General features: G+C 49.6%; 1 protein-coding gene across 4 annotated transcripts in view; it reads left to right on the top strand.

The window, feature by feature from the left end:
• RBPMS (RNA binding protein, mRNA processing factor) overlaps positions 1–16,900 on the top strand; it is a 188,246-nt gene that overhangs the window by 151,274 nt on the left and 20,072 nt on the right. The window contains exons 6-7 of one of the 4 annotated variants that reach the window (XM_024765167.1): positions 10,139–10,266; positions 12,967–13,198. The exons of 1 other annotated variant lie outside the window; for it this stretch is intronic. In XM_024765167.1, the coding sequence (XP_024620935.1) occupies positions 10,139–10,266; positions 12,967–13,098 (260 nt within the window). In that variant the 3' untranslated portion in view covers positions 13,099–13,198. Of the gene's footprint in view, positions 1–10,138; positions 10,267–12,517; positions 12,943–12,966; positions 13,199–16,900 lie in introns of those variants that run through there. 2 more of the 4 variants (XM_024765168.1, XM_024765169.1) reach the window with 2 other exon arrangements.

Raw genomic sequence — 16,900 nt, 5'->3', positions numbered from 1 at the left:
ATGTGTGTGGATTTGTGTTATCTGTACTTTAAGGTGTATTTTGAGGTTTTGCTTTATCCGTTCCCTAAGTCAGCTGCAGTCTGTTGAAAACTGACAAGTTATTAAAGTTTCTACCTTTTTGCCTGGGAGCGCTGCCTGTGCAGAGTTAGACTGATATTTTCTTAAAACTCAAGGGAATGTGCTAAATTTTAAACCATTTGGGTTATTTCTCAATTTTAAGTGCTCTTTTGTAAAATTTATTTATTTATTATTATTTTATTTATTTATTATTTTTTGCGGTACGCGAGCCTCTCACTGTTGTGGCCTCTCCCGTTGTGGAGCGCGCAGGCTCACGGGCCCAGCCGCTGCGCGGGGCATGTGGGATCTTCCTGGACCGGGGCATGAACCCGCGTCCCCTGCATCGGCAGGCAGACTCTCAACCACTGCGCCACCAGGGAAGCCCCTTAAATGTTTTTTAAATGGAGGAAGAAATTTATTTTCCTTCCTTTCTGCTCCTGCCAATATTCTCAGTCAAGCACGAGTTGTTGACATTTCTCAACTGCCATCTCTGTGATCCAAACCTGTAATTTCTCGTGTCTTCTTTCGCCCTTACTTAGTGTTTATGTATACATAGTATGTCTCCAACTAGTTTTGTAAAACTCATGTCAAAATTACCTTATGAATATGCTTTTCTTTTTATTATAAATTTAACAAATTAAGTATTCATTACATATCATCAGTGCCAGAGAAGCAGAGCAGAATTGTCATGTTCTCAAAATAACCTCATGTGTTATTCATCTGCCCTAAAGTAGTGTTTTGTTTCTTTTTCGTTTTTGAAGGTGGTGACCTGTCTTTTCTCACTTAGAAAGTTAAGCTTTACGGTTTGGGTAGAATAAACCACCATCTTTTTTTTTTTTTTTTTTTTGCGGTACGCGGACCTCTCACTGCTGTGGCCTCTCCCGCCGCGGAGCACAGGCTCCGGACGCGCAGGCTCAGCGGCCACGGCCCACGGGCCCAGCCGCTCCGCGGCATGTGGGATCCTCCCGGACCGGGGCACGAACCCTTATCCCCTGCATCAGCAGGCGGACTCTCAACCACTGCGCCACCAGGGAAGCCCTAAACCACCATCTTAACAGTGGGTGAGAGCCTGAGCTCTGGAGCCACACTGCTTGTATTCAGATCATGGCTCCACTCCCCCCAGTTGCGTGGCCTTGAGCCTGTCACTTCATCTCCAAGCCCTTAGGTAGCATCCTGCTTTTGTGACTCAGAGTAATAACAGCAGTCCTCATAAGGATGTTCTGGCGACTAAATAGGTTGAAGTCTGAGAAGTATTTCGCACAAAGTATGCACTTTATAAATATCCTTATTATGACCATCTGTTATGTGACTAGTCCCATAGATGGCCACACAGCCACTCTTATGTACAGTTCTGAAATCCCTTTGTAATTAAATTACCTACCACAGATGGAAAAGGCTCTTTGGGCAGCAAAAGAGGCAGAAGAAACATCTTAACTGACAGTGCAGTTCTGGACTAGAAAAGAAGAAGAAGGGGGTGGGGTGTGCTGTGTAAAAGGGAGGGTTTATTCCTTCAGGGAATATTTATTGTCTCCTTTGCTCTAGACACTGTGAAAGGGCACATTAGTGAATATAGCTAGTAGTGTTCACTAGTAGGGAATAGCTAGTAGTGAATACATGAGAGTATTCTACCCTCATGAAGCTTACCTAGGTCTCTAGCAGAGTGGGGCTGGGCGAATGTTTTTATGTGGTTTATATAATATGAAACCAATGTTTCCTGGAAATAGAGCTCCTGCGAAACATCCAGATTTGATTGCAGTCAGTCTCTTAACGACCGGCCCTCAGATGACCTCAAAGTTCAGTTGCCGTGTCTGGGAAGGGAATTGCCTGGGGAAGCTCTGGGTGACCCTCAACCCTGCAGTTGCAGGTCTCAGGAAGGAAGAGCTATGAAAATGCCCCATTGTGATGAGCAAGCGTAGATAACGGTGGTGACTTCAGTCAGGTCCCCAGAGGAACAGTTTTCTTCCAGTTTATCATTCTCTGGGTTCCCTTCAGCTCTCAGATCAAGAGTCAGATCCTTTTAAAACCACGGGTTGGAAGGTATTTTGGCATGGGGCCAGCTGCACCGTGAGGAAGGAACAGGACCTTGAGAGCAGGGACTGCTTGGAGGCATGGTAGAATGTCATTAGCTGGTGGGGAGGTGACTCTGGGCCAGCTGAATAAAGACCAGCTCGCTTCTGGAATTTCCTTGGCATATTTTGTTGGTCCGGGTTTGCCTGCAGGTTTCAAGGGTTGCTCTAGGAATGTGTGTTCCGAGAGAAAAATGTGAGTGGAGAGATAGCGGAAGTTATTAGGAAGGCAGTTTAGAAGTCCAGGTGGGAACATGCATTTGGGTGGTAGAAGTAGGGCTGGAAGGGAAAAGATAGTGTGAACGGCACAGAGGGAATGTCATCAGTGTGGAGAGGCAGAGAAGTGAAGGGTCTGGATTCTGGACGGAGATGACTTTGATTCACGCCCTGGTTCTGTCGGTTGCTGTGAGTCAGTGGGCTAGGTATTGAACCTGTGTGCGTCTCTTTCCTCATAATGTAAAGGGGCTGGTGTTAGTACCTTCCGCAAGGGGCACTAGCACAGTGTGTGGCATATAAGATATGCTCCGCAAACATTAGCTACTTTACTACTGCTGTTTTCCTTTATTGTATTAGCACTTGGCAGTGGTTTGGATATGGGAAATGAAGGAGGCTTTGGACCTGAATGAATGGGATAAAGGGATGTGGGGAGGTAAGAAGAGGAATTGATTTGTGAGTGCATTTTTGTATGAGTTGACTTGGATGTGTTTAGGATGTCTACGTTGGAGTGGAAATCAAAGCTGTAGATTTATGAATTATCCTAAACAGAATTAGTAATTGAAGCAAAGAAAGTGGCCCAGGACGGGATTAAAGAACAGGTAGAGTGGAAGAGGACTGAACACAGACTCGATTTCTCCTGGTGTCTCCTGCACTTAGTACGGTTGGTTCCTGGTACAGAACACAAAAACTACAGTCGTGATTTGTGCTGAGTGGTGCTGAACACATCCTTTGAGATTTTCGCCGAATCTTTTTTAAAACATCTTTACTGGAGTATAATTGCTTTACAATGGTGTGTTCGTTTCTGCTTTATAACAAAATGAATCAGCGATACATATACATATATCCCCATATCTCCTCCCTCTTGCGTCTCCCTCCCACCCTCCCTATCCCACCCCTCTAGGTGGTCACAAAGCACCGAGCTGATCTCCCTGTGCTACGTGGCTGCTTCCCACTAGCTATCTATTTTATGTTTGGTAGTGTATATATGTCAGTGCCACTCTCTCACTTCGTCCCAGCTTTACCCTTTCCCCTCCCCATGTCCTCAAATCCATTCTCTACGTTCACCAAATCTTTTGATTCTTCCCCTACACTTACCTTCTTGGAGAGCTAATGAAGTATGTTACCTTTTGTGGGAAACGAAAGTTTTCTAGGGCTGTGACAACAAATTCCCAGCAATTGGGCTGAAAACAACAGAAATATATTCTCTCAGTTTAGGAGGACAGGAGTCTGAAATCAAGGCATCTGCAGTGTTGGTTCCTTATAGAGGCTCTGAGAGAGAAACTGTCCCATGCCTCTCTCCTAACCTCTGGTGGTGCCGGCAGTCCTTGGCTTTCCTTGGCTTGTAGATGTATCATTCCAACCTGTCTCCATCTTCACCTCACCTTCTTCTCTATGTCCTCTCCTCTTCTTCCCCCGTTGCGTGGCCTGTGGGATCTTAGTTCCCCGACCAGGGATCGAACCGGGGCCCTTGGCAGTAACAGTGCAGAGTCCTAACCACCGGACCACCAGAGAATTCCCCTCTCCTCTTCTTATAGGGACATCAGTCATTGGATGTACCCGACCCCCCAATCTAGGATGATTTCATCTTGAGATCCTTAAATAATTACATTTCCAAAATTTCTGTTTTCAAAAAGTTACATTCTGAGGTTCTGGGCAGATGTGAATTTGGGGGGGGGACACTGTTCAAACCTCTGCAGGAGCTGTGTGCACTTTGCTCTGCCACAGAAACGGGGAATGTGCTATGTTTTTAGCCCTCACACCAGAAGAGCATGTCCTAATGGGGTAGTCCTCAAAAGAGTGGGCCTCTTAAGGCTGGTTTTTCAAGGGTTTACTTAACAAACTTGGATCAACTACTTGCAGAGGTATGTGAGTAGGAGCTGATTGCTTAACAGAATCCTTGACTTATTTTTCTTTGGAATTTTTCATCAATCTTGGGTCTTCTGTGTCATGGCTGCTGTTTTTTCTGGCCAAATTCTTCATCTCTCAGGCAAGCGCTCCTGGAGGACTCTGTCCCTGAGTTTGTTCTAGTAAACTGAGTATGCTAAAAGCTAGAGATGAAGACCACCTGCTCTCCAGGGGCCTGTCACCACCACCAGTAGTGGGGATATCCCCATGTCAGGGAGGACAGGATGGTATGTGACAGGGAGCCTGAACCATGAGACATGAGACCTGGATGCTAATCCCAGTTCAGACACTATGAGACCTTGGATAGATCTTTTCTCATCATTAAAATGAGACACCCATGGGCTTCCCTGGTGGCGCAGTGGTTGAGAGTCCGCCTGCCGATGCAGGGGACGTGGGTTCGTGCCCCGGTCCGGGAAGATCCCACATGCCGTGGAGCGGCTGGGCCCGTGAGCCATGGCCGCTGAGCCTGCGCGTCCGGAGCCTGTGCTCCACGACGGGAGAGGCCACAACAGTGAGAGGCCCGCGTACCGCCAAAAAAAAAACAAAAAAAAAAACCCAGGATTGAAGTGTAATCTAAGTAGCATTGGCATGCTCTCACATTCATCCTCTTTCAGTACCTATTTGTCTCCCACACGGAAGTGAATGAACCTAGAATGTGTTCATTTCCTCCTGAAGGCCAAGGTATTTTTTTTTCTCCATTCCTTTTATCAAGTATGAACAAGTGGTTGACTTCTTGATACTTTCTGGTGGTAGGCACCAGCGTAAGCAAAGAGTGAGCACTTAGAGCCCTGGAAGCTGCAGAACGCAGCAGAGCACAGAGGGTACTGATTGCTCCCGAGAAGGCCAGCCTCACCTCACCTTCCCCCCCGCCCGGGGAAGTGACATCTAAGTGGAATCCCTTGAAGAATGCATAAGAGTTAAGCCAGGTGAAAGGAAAGAACACTCCCAGCAGAGGGGAAAAGAGTGTACTAGACCTAGAAGTGGGAAGGGAACCATGTATGGTCAAGCCAGGACAATGGCTGATGGATCCTAGACCGGGAGGGAAGACCAGGTGAGAGCCGGGCTGGAGAGGTGGGTGGTGATGGCGAGATCATGTGGGGTCTTCTAGGCTATGGTCACATCCTGTGCAGAGAGCAAAGAGAAATCGTAGGTTATTTAAGCAGGAGAGTGACGTTACTAAGCTGTGTAGTTTTAAAGCTGACCCAGGTGCAGTGTGGCGTTGTTTCTAAGAGTCATTCATCTTTATCTGTTTCAATGTGACCTTAGACTGGAAGCTTCGCCTGTCTGCATCCTTGTTTCCTCATCCAGATGAAAAGGCAGACTAGGTGATCTTCATGAGCTCTTTTGGTTTAAACATTCATCAGACTTGGCAGTGCTTTCTTTTCAAAGGGATTGGAGGTTGGAATTGGGGACGTTTCTAGTCTTTGTTGGTTAGAATTCAGTTTGAACTCTCCCGGTTGCATACTCTTATGCTAAGAAGAAGGCCTATTCAGATGTATATTGTGAGCCCTCAACAACGTTATCCTCAGAGGTGCAAAAGGAGGAAAGGATGTAGCCAGATCTGGCGCCAAGGGAAAGGATTGACCCAGCCTCTCAGGAGGGTCAGATTAGGCCCAGACAAAAAGCCCTGGGCTTCTGATCTCTTTCTGCTCACTGGGGCCTGGCTCACTCTGGGTGGTCAAGAGCCTCTTTTGTTAGGGGACCTTAACCCCCTCCCCGACTCCAGTTCATCCCAATGGGCCTAGGGCGGCAAACTTTCTCTTCTTTTTTCAGCCTTCCCGTCCTATTAAGTCAGAGCAGGCTGCGCAGTGACTCCAGAAGGTGAAGCCCACCTGAGCGGTGCTGGCGCCTCTCCTTCCACCCGGGAGTCGTACAAAGGGCTTGTGCTGTGGAAAACCTGTCTCTAGCTGCTGTAATCTTCTCAGGACCACATTAGCAACAAAAAAGAGCACACAGACGCACAAAGCTTATGCAGCTTACTGCCCTCTTCCATCAAAGGAGAGTGCGTGCCATTTCGGGGAGTCTGCAGCCTCATGGTGAAATGCAGGCGTCCATGAGGGCTGCTCTCCCACCGGTGTGATCCTGACCGGGGCCGGCTGCCTCTGCTGTGCCTGTGTGGTTCTGTCACTCGTGGGTGGCCCTGAGCCAAGCAAGGGATGTCAGGCTGGGTCTGCTTTGACCCTCCAGTTTCACTCCCAGAACAAGTCCAGGATTATCGCTGTCATTTGCATTTTCTCTCCTGGAGTGTTTCATTCATTTATTCAACAGATACTGTGTAACAGGTACTATCCTGGGCACTTTGAAAGCAAAATGCCTAACACTTTACTCAAGCAGCTGATAATAGAATAAGAAAGACAAGTAGGAAGATAGCAGTGGTTCTCATACTTAGGCGTGCATCGGAGTCACCTGGAGGGCAGAATTTCTGGTTTAGTAGGTCTGGGGTGAGCCGAGAATTTGCATTCCCCCCCGCCCCGTGCCCCCTGCTGCTGTTTCTGCTGGTCCGGGGAGCCACCTGCGGGAGCTGCAGTGCTGATGGGAAGCTATGGCTTGGGGACATGGGGGAGGGAGTGAATAGCTCCACCTGGCTTGTTTACCTTTCTTCCTGTTATTTTTACCCGCTGTACTGCTTGGGTCAGATTATCAACACCTCAGTTTGCGAGGCCATTAAAGCTCTCTCAGGCTCCCCCTGGGCCCTCCAGGGGCTCAGGGTACCTTGGCCACTGAAGTTCGTCAAGAGAGCCTATTTCGTTCCCTCTCCCAGGTGTTTCCTTGTTCCTTCTTTCTTCCCCACCCCGCTCTGGTTACTCATTGCCCACCTGCCCGTCCTCTCTCAGCTGGGCTTCCAGGAGCTACAGGAATGAATTCAGACTTTGGAGATTTTGAAGAGGAGCTTCCTTTAAAAACCGGTCCCTGGGTGAGAGCAGCTGCAGGAGCGGTTTTCAAGCTGTTTTCTCCGGAACCCTGGTGTACTTTCTGGGGACTCAACAGGGGTGGAGGTCCTCCAGCCGTCCCCACGACCACCAGCAAGTCAACCCAAACCGCTGCACTTTTAGTAAACAAGAGTTTCTGGGAAACACGTTTGAAGAAAGGTTCCATCGCTTTTATTTTTCACTTTGAAGATTCTTGCTCCAAAACACTTGCTCTTGTTTGAGCCTCTGCCTTTGCTCCATTTTTTTTTTTGGTGGATATGACAAATACTGCAAGGATTGAGAAATTTTAGATCTAGTTCTTATGGATATTCCCTCAGTTCCTTTAACAAAGAAAACAGTGGTGTACCTTTAAACAACTTGTAGAATTTTCTGTCGGGGACTATTCAGTACAAGCATCACTGCAGGCTAAATGCCAGGGTCAGAGCTGGCCCAGGGGTGCAGACTTGAGTGAGACCTGGCTCCTGCCCGCAGAATGTGTCATCGGTAACCCCCTCCCTGCCATCCTCTCCCCGTTCTCAGCGACACAGAGCATCACCGCTGACATATTTTGAGTGCCTCCTCCTCCGGACCGTAACTCCAGATCCATCCTGAGAGGAGATGGAAGAAGGGATTTATCCTTGTGCATCTCCCCTAGTCTCTTTTAGGCCTCTGCTTCACTACCTGACTATATACTATTTATTACTCTGCAACTTTGGGTTTAGAGGATTTGGAAGCAGGCTTCCCCCCGCCCCACCCCGTTCAGCTGGGCTAGGTTTTATGCAAATATCAATCAGTGAGTTGTCTCCAAGCATCTGTATAGGCCCAGTGTGAAGTCATGCTTTAGGATAAAATGTGGAAATGTATGGAAATCGTAAATTCCATCAGGCTGAGATTGAAACCCAGACTGTCTCTTTAGGATCAGATATCTTAAAAGACACACATTTGAAAACCTTTCTAAAGGAAGCCCCAGGGTGCCCTGCAGCCAGCCTCACCTTTAGCCCGTCAGGCTGCAGGCCAGGCACAGCCCCTCTGATGCTGGTTGATAGACTTCTGCCGTCACAGTGGGGCTGGACAAGCGTGGGCTGAGAAATTAGTGTGTGCCGGGTCTTGAGACTCTTGCCTTAAAAAAAAAAAGACTCAGTGTCTTAAAATAGTATGGTAGCTGAAATAACAGTAATAGCTCGCCATTCCTGAGAATGGTTGTTTGTTTAAAATAAAATCTGAGGCATTGGTTCTGGGGGTATTTGGTTTCCACGAGCTGGGCTCTCACAGGAGTTGTTGCTCTAATGGACATCGTGTGGTCTCATCACGACAGGAAACACGGGGGTCTGTGAAGCGTTCTCTTAACCCCTCTGTAAGGAACTTCCTTACAGAAACTGCAGACACCTACACACCCTAGAACTGGAAGTAGGTGGTATAGACCTGATCACTTTAAAGAGGGCTGTGGTGCTTGTATTCTCTCCAGATAATTACTATTAGTCTGTTCTTTTGGCCTAGGCTTCCCAGCCTAGATAGACAGGCCATCTGTGTTCCCATCACCAAGTCTTGAGGAGGTCGTTTCAACTGCCTTGTTGAGAGAGGGAGTCGGGGCGGCCACATATATAACCCCACCTTGTGGGCATCCCCGGCTGCCCCCTGACGCGTCCTGATTGGTCAGCTCTGGACCGTCTCTGAGCCTGTTGGAAGCTCTTGAACGCAGGAGCCGTGCGCACGCCCTGTCCGCTGGCGCAGACGCGCACACGGCCTCAGCTGCCTTCCGCTGGTTCTGTAGAGCAGTCCCCACGTCACACTCAGCAAAGCGGTTTTCTGTGTCTAACCCCCTTCCCACGCTGAAAACCCTGCCTGGGGTCAGAATTGGGGGAGATGGGGGAGACCTACAATGCAGGCCTGCGCTGGCTTTAGATGGGTGGGAGGGAGTGAAGGGACTCTCTTGACCTTGGGTCGCGTGGACTGTACCCTTGTGGGACGTCCTGAATGGTGCAGGCACTGATGGCTTCACCGGGTCACCTTTTCCTGACTTCCTCGGTGGCCCTGGGGGGCATCCCGGGCCTACTTGATGTCAGACTTTGACAGGTGATAAAAGCACGTACTGAGAGGGCTGCTTCACGGGTTCCAGATTCAGAACTATTGACTGAGGTTATTTTTGCCTTTGCTGAGACGCTCCCTTGTGTGTTTGCTGTTACTTTAATGGGTTGCTTCCTGATCCATGCTGAGGCCCGGCACTTGCCCTTCAACCCGGCAAACTGCAGCGTGACCTGAGTGGAATCGGAGGTCCACGAGGTCCCTTTAGACCAGTCAGTTGGCAACATGACTCATCTTTTTTCCCCTAGAAAATAAAATCTGTGTAAACAGCAATTGTGAACGTCCTTATTTGGATTTTTGTGGGGCTTAACTTTAATCGGCATACCCCAGGCTTTGCACTTCCGTTCTCTGAACTTTTGACACCTTACGTGCCCTGTAGGCACAGTGTCTGGCCTTGCGCTTCTAAACAGAAAACGTTTGGTGATCCTGATACCTGTCAGTAGTAATTATGCTGATTCACAGGAAAGTCCTCCCGTCCTTCTGGTCTGTCGCCGTTCTCCCAAAGGCTCTGCAGTGAGTCTTCATGGGAGATCGCCTCCTAGTTCTTTCTTCCTCTTTTCCTCGGAGGACCCCGTTTGCTGTTTGGTGCAGGAAGTCCCCACTGTTCGTGGGTTCCCCCGAGCTACGGTTGGAAAGACATCAGAGTGTCCAGGGTGGAGCCCGGGCCTGAGATCTCAGCAGGCCAGACAGGAAGCAGATTTCTTGCTTTTTTTTTTGTCCATTTTGTATTTACCATTCTCTTGCTCAGTGTTTGGGGGGACCGAAGCCAACAGGTTATTGAAAGAACGAGAGCGACTTGACTTCTGACATTGATGGGGCTCGGGGCTACACTGGGTGTTTTGTTTCTGGTTTGGAGCCAGCTGTTTGGTAACCACTAACTCTTCCCTTATTCTTTTCTTGCAGATGAGCTCACAGTGCCTGCACTTTACCCCAGTAGCCCTGAAGTGTGGGCCCCGTACCCTCTGTACCCAGCGGAGCTAGCGCCTGCTCTACCTCCTGCTTTCACCTACCCCGCCTCACTGCATGCCCAGGTAATTCATACCCATCGGCCACGACTTCACTCCACCAGCAGCCCTTTCAAACCTGGTTCCCCAGGGCACACCATACAACTAACCCCTATCCAGCTAACAGATCCGCCTTCGAGAGATTACTGATCCCCTCTGAGTCAAGCTGACACTCCTCCAGGACTTCCGAGGACCGTCTGACAGCAATGATATCACCCACTGCCTGATGTTTGCCCCAAACAACACCTCTCTCTTCCTTAATGATCTCACCCTCATATCACACACGAGAGACTGGGCCCAGGTCACCCCCCCGGCCAGCTAGAGGGTGTCACGGGAGCAGAGATGTGTGTGCCTTGCCGTGGGGAAGGGCTGCAGAGGAAGGCGTGCGCTTGTTCCAAGAGCTACCTATCTGCGTGTGCTCCTGTGTGCCGAGGTCTCTTCTCTTGTGTTCTGGGAGCTCTAGGGACGAAGGAGCGAGCTGGGAGCTTCCAGGAGGAAGGTTATGTGCTATGATACATATGTTAAAGAAGAGATTAAGGGTTCCTTTTTTCCATTTTTAAGAGACCCTGTAGAAAAGGAGGTACAGTATAGTGTCTTAAATGTAATTATAGGTCAAGGTAGAGGTGTCTCTTCTGACCAGCTTGCTCTCTTAGTTAAAATAGCCTGGGCTTTATAAACAAACTCCGCTGTTTCTTCACAAAGATTACTGTCCACCTACCAACCCTTTCTCTTCCCTTGGAAACGATGTTCCTCTTAGCTTTGCTTTTAGTACCAGTAGTAGTAATCAAGGTTGGGATTCAGCGTGATGATCAATAATGACAAATAAGATAGAAAGAATATAGCTCTCATTTGTCTTACTGCATGTGTAACTCCTCTAAAAGCAGGAAAGCCTGTTTTTAAAAAGTTAGCAGCCTGAACAGGTGGGGTTTTTGTTTGTTTTGCTTAGTGTTTGTGTACCAGGCTGGATGAAATAATTAAAAGTCTTACGTTGTACACAACTTACTGTGTTGTGCAAGACACCTATAAGCGGCCCCAGCAAGGGTCTCCCAGGCAGGCCATGGGGTCGGGAGTGTTCTTAGCTGGACCTCCTTCCATCCTCTCTCAGCTGAGTTGTTGACGCTTCGTATGTGCACGGACAGCCCAGCTTCCCAGGGACCGTGCAGGCAAACTACAAAGAGAAGGCCTCGGTGCCTGGGCCTCGGAAGTGCTCACCCTTTGTGTTGGAAGAAGCGGGTAGAAAGTAGTACAAGTAGTGAGGAGAAAGGTGGTGGTGGGGAGAGTATTTGGCACCGAAAACAAAGTAACGGGGGTTCTTCTGAGACTGATGACCCAGTTTCTGGATTCGCTGTGCTTTCTGCTTTTCCTTCCCTGTTGCATTTTCCACCTTTGTCCATGTCAGTGCTTGGTCACCCTTTGCAACGGCAGGTAGCGGGGGAGGGCAGAGGGAAAGGAAACGGGCTGATACCTTCTGCTGAGTTATCAGAATGCTCGTAGTGACCTTAGATTATCTTGTAGATGCCGTGGAGCAACTCAGAAAGTCCCCTGTGTTTGTGGCCCACCCCTGCCATCTGGGGATATGTGACCCACCTCTTCCTGTGCTGCCTAGATACAGACCAATTGACAACGGAGGCAAATGTTAATAATACCATGAAATGGTGCCAAGTTTGCCTAGTCTTCTAAATACCCATGGCTTTGGTTAATCAGTACCAAAGCCTTTCACCACTGTCCTGGAAAAGCAGGAGTTGACAGTGGCCAGAAAGGACTGCGAATGGCGGCTTTTGGCCGTGATGTCTGGGTAATTTGCCCTTGCTTCATTCATGTAACGGATGAAATCAAAAGTCATTCTGGGGAATACAGTGGGAGAAGGAGGGTAAAAAGTCTTAAGAGATCAGAAAGCCCAGGCCATTGTGAGAAAGGATGAGGAGAGACAGTGCCAAGATTACATGGACTCAACCGTTACGCTTATTTAACTGGGATGTATCGCCCATGGTGGCACCTTCCCCGTGAGCTCTTCCTTGACCTTGAGGCTCTCCCAGCCAGGAATCCACCTGGTCCTGCCACATCAGTCCTACAGTTGGTGGGACTCTCTTCTGATACCAGTGAGATCCTTGTGCTCAACCCCACTTCTTATTTGGGGTCATTCCCAGTGCAAGCTTGGGTTCTGTATCCTAAAGACTGATGAACAAATATGGTCATTTAAATGTCTTTGTCCAGTGTGAGAATCGTAGAATGAACTGGGAGAGGCTTGACAGATCAGCTGGTCTGACCCATTTTACAGATGAGGAAACAGACTGGAGAAGAGGAGAGAGTTGTCCAGAGTCGCAAGTGGCTCTGCCATGACCAGAGCCAGCTCACCTGACTCCCAGCTCTTTCCACACCTCAGTGCTGGCTCACCAAAGACTAATTCTTTGATGGAATTTTGGAAAGGCCTTGCTCCAGTGACTCCTTGGATCTTTCTCCTGTAACTAGATGGGAAGCCTGTAAGAAGAGACTTGGAGACAGAGACGAGGGAATCAGAACTTAACCTTCACCCAGAGGGCCTGAGAGAATTTTTATTAACTGGAGGTAGAGCAGAGGGGAGACCAAAATGGAGCGTCCTCTTAGTGGCTAATTCCATTTTTGTTTTGGAAATCGTATTATGTCTTTGGAGATCAGCTTTTAAATAATTTTGCTTTTCTTAGTGATGTTGTGCTCTGTTTTGAGACGTGGATTTTTTTTTTCTTCTAGTGTTTCTCTCCTGAGGCAAAGCCCAACACACCTGTCTTTTGTCCACTTCTCCAGCAAATTAGATTTGTCTCTGGGAATGTGTTTGTAACATATCAACCTACTGCAGACCAGCAGAGGGAGCTCCCATGTTGAATTTGCTTGTTAGCTCTTTCTTCCCCCTTTTGCAAAAACTATTTCTTGGTAACATTTGAGATTTCAATAAAAATTTTAATTAGAGAAAAAACGATCTCAAGTAGACTGCAGCGTTTTGTTTTCATGCTGATGCGATTTTGGAGCTAAGATGTTATCTCAGATTTTGGGAGACCTGGGCCCGTGACACTCGGTATACCTTATATGCGAGAAGGACTCAGCATCCCAGGGAGACTTGGTCCAGAGCCGAGGCCTCACTGCTGCTCATATCTTCTTGGGCTCCTGAACCCTCAAGAGCTGCCTATTGGAAGATTCTCATTCTAGCATCCATGTGTCACATCTGCCAGGAGATCTCGCTTCAACGAGGGTAGAAGTGTTTTCAGTCTGTGTGATCCAGAAGGAGGACCCAGGAGAGACAGAAATTGTCGTCGAAAAGGAGTTGCGTCATATTTCTACGTCTGCCCAGCTTCCACCTGTGGTCGTGTGCCTCCGTCTCTAAACTGAAGATGCTTATGTGACATCAATTTTAAAGAATTATTGGATAACGTAATCGGACTGTAAGCTTCAGTACTGCCTTCTTACTTTTAGGGATGAAAGAACATCTGTTTCTAAGAGCATCCGATTTCTAAGAAGATGGTTCACATCGTAAGCAATGATCATCCAGCTTACTTTCACCGTCATGGTATTTGAAGTTTATTAAATATATTATGTGAGTCACTGCAGCAGAGGAAGGTTTCATTCATGACTTTTAGGAAAGTTATGCTCCGACGAGAAGGTCCAGACAGTTCCTCTCACCTCCTAGTCACACAATCTCAGCTTTTTAAGTCTGGGTTCATTTTTGCTGTCAGTCTTGTTGCTGCTGGGATTGAGAGAAAGCCAGTAAAATGCACTGCCCTCACGACACTCTAGAAACAATACTCTTTCCCTTGACCAGCATCGTACTGTCGGGCCTGAAACTTCTGCAGGTAAGTGGGACTGAGAGAGCAAGTCCTGACTGCCCGTCTCTTCCTCAGAGGCCTCAGTGGCCCCGAGGAACAGCAGACCTTCTCCCAGGGCTGCTGTGCAGCTTGTAACTGGAACGCATCACCTGCACATAAACAAAAGGTTTTAAAATCATACCACGGACTTCCCGGGGCAAGACGTGCCCCTAGGGAGGTCCCTTGTGACACACTGGAAAAAATTTAAAGGCTAAACCTAAAACAAATACCAGAATGAACCATGGGGGAGAAGACACAGGCAGATAGGGAAGCGAGATCGTGGAGGAGAGAGAAGCCTAGGATGGTGTATGGGCGGCCTGACTGCGGGACCCCCGGCCAGGTGTTCACTGTGCAGCGTTTAAGAACTGCGTGTGTGAACTTCTCTTTAAAGCGCATCTCGTTAGGCATCTCCTCTGTCCCTGCGTCCCATAGCGAATACTGAGAGGAAGAAGGAGGTCCTGGCCGGCGTCAGTCTGATTTAAGTACGGAGCCAGTGAGAGGTAGCGTGTCGAGGGCGCAGGGAACAGGGCAGGCGTGAGTGCGGACTCGGTGGAGCACAGCCCCAGCGGCAGGGCGGCCGTGCTTCCCACCCAGGCGCGTGTGGGAAGGACTTTGATTTCTCAGCTTCTCCCTCCTGTTCAGAAGGCAGTAGCCAATGCTGCAGAGGCGGGCCCGTGAACAGAGCCCACGGGAGGCAGCTTGAGCCCCTCACCAGACGGCCAGCCTGTCGGAGGGCAGGGCGGGGGCAGGAGTTGCGCGCCCTGCTTGTGCGCCTCCCGCGCGGCATCCACGCTCAACCCGGACGTTCTCATTCAGGAGGCCCGGCCTTCCCAAACGGGTATTGTGTATTGTCTTGCCTGCAGCCCGGGGCTTGCGGCCGGCACAGAGACCACGGCTTCGAAGGACCTCAGCGCTGACTTTGAGGCCGTTCAGCTCAAGGCTTTGAATTGTTTTCAGCCATAAATGAAACTGTTAATCCTCTGACATTTACTTTTCTCTCTAAACCTGCAGCTCCGTGAAGGTCAGAGGGTGGGGAGAAACCGCTGCTTGGTGTTCCGTCTCCTGCATGCACCAGCCTTGTCTAGTTCCCTGTTTTGTTTGGCTTTCTGGTCACCTAGGAGCATCTGGCCTAACTCCCATAAGAGCCTGAAGGCAGGCGGGGCAGGCATGGTGCTCCCAGCGCCAGCCTCCAGGGAGCACAGGGCCCCCCTTTCTTCTCCCAGCCCCTCCCCCCCCCCCAGGGGGGGCTCCTCCTCTGCCTGCCCCTCGAGGCCTGGCCTCTGCTGGGGCTACCTGGTCAGACACAGGCGCTGCCATTTACACGACCTCCCCTGAACAAGCTCCTCAACCTGAAGTGGGGCTAATCGTCCCTCGTGTTAAAGCACTTAACAGGGTGCCTGGCGCACAGTAAGGGCTTAGAAAGCGTTAGCCTTTTAAGGAGCATTGGAATCTTCGAGGAGAAGAAAGCCCAGGACTGGCTATCCACGAAGCTCTGCTAGTTCAAACACTAAGGACATCGAGCATGTCTTGACACTCATGGGGCCGCAGGGTCCTCAGGGCTGCAGCCAAATGAAAGACCAGAGGCTGGAAAGAGTGAATGAGGAATAGGGGAGCAAGATGAGGCCTCGAATGACAGCCACCGACGTCACCGAGCGACGGCACCTGCCCTGCGTCCAGCGGTGTGGTCTCTGCAGCTTGTGCCAGCACTGGGAGAACTTGTCCCCCGGAGGAAGTCCCTACAGCCAGGCCCGGACACGCCTGTCTGAAGAAAACCTGTCCCTGACAGGAAATGGATCAAGAGCGGGAAACAGCTGGATTCCCAGAGAGACCAAGTGGTTCGTGTGTGTTGCTTCACTCAGAGCTGTTGTCCCTGAACTCTCCAGCTGCTGGTCACCCGGTCTGTTCATCCCTGGGCTTTCTAGCTCATTCTTCCTACAGTCCTTCCACTAGGGTTCTGCCCAGCCTCATTTCCAGGCGATGGTGTTACACTTTGTGCCTCGGGGGGAGATTATTCTCGTCGTAGTCCTGTGGCTGAACCAACCCCCAGGGGGGCCAACTCCTGGCCCAGCAAATTCTCTGTCCCTTTTTACCCTCTCTGTCCCATCCGTCCCTTCCCTCCCCTCCTCTTGCTGTCTGGTATTTGAAGAACTAAGGATCCTCTTAATAAAGCAGCGACACAAACCTTGACCCCGTCCTCACTGGCCTCTCAGAAGCAGTGCAGAGCCATTCTCCCAGAGTTGTTGGGTCTAGTTGTTCCTTTGGCCAGAGCTGCTGCTACGCCACTGAGGCCCAGCCTTCCCCATACTGGGCGGCTTTCCTGACTGGGGGGCGGCAGCAGGATTGCCTTCGTTTGGTGCGCTGTGTTTTCCAGGTTTCTTAAGCGTGTTCCGTTTGCTCCTGTAAAGCTACGCTCCCTAGATGCTGTGTGTGTTCTCCCCGACCTCGCGAGCAGGGAGGGCCCGTCCCCGAGTCTCAGTGAGTCTCCCCTGTAAGTGCTGTCTGTGAGCCCGCCTCCCCTTTGGGATTCTTGACTACTGAGCCGCCCGCCCATACAGCGGGATGTGCCGAGGGCCTGGCATGTAATCAGTAGGGCCCTCCGTGTTTAAAATCCAGCAGGTCGAATTTTAATGACAATTTCCGTCCGTTCTGCTAACTTGGGGATTTTAGGCAAGCTTGTTTGTTTGTTTGTTTGTTTGTAACCTCCCTGAGCCTCAGTTTCCTCATCTATAAGTAGGAAGAACGAACGCTTGTTCTCTGGGGTTATTTTGAGGGAAAGAGTAAAGCGCTTGGCATAGAGTAGTAATTACCGGTAAAATAGCTCTTTCATT

Source organism: Neophocaena asiaeorientalis, unplaced genomic scaffold (assembly GCF_003031525.2).
Source record: "Neophocaena asiaeorientalis asiaeorientalis breed wild unplaced genomic scaffold, Neophocaena_asiaeorientalis_V1.1 scaffold14, whole genome shotgun sequence".
Classification (NCBI taxonomy): domain Eukaryota; kingdom Metazoa; phylum Chordata; class Mammalia; order Artiodactyla; family Phocoenidae; genus Neophocaena; species Neophocaena asiaeorientalis.
The sequence above is the reverse complement of the archived record's forward strand: the minus strand, read 5'-3'. Positions and strand labels throughout refer to the sequence as shown.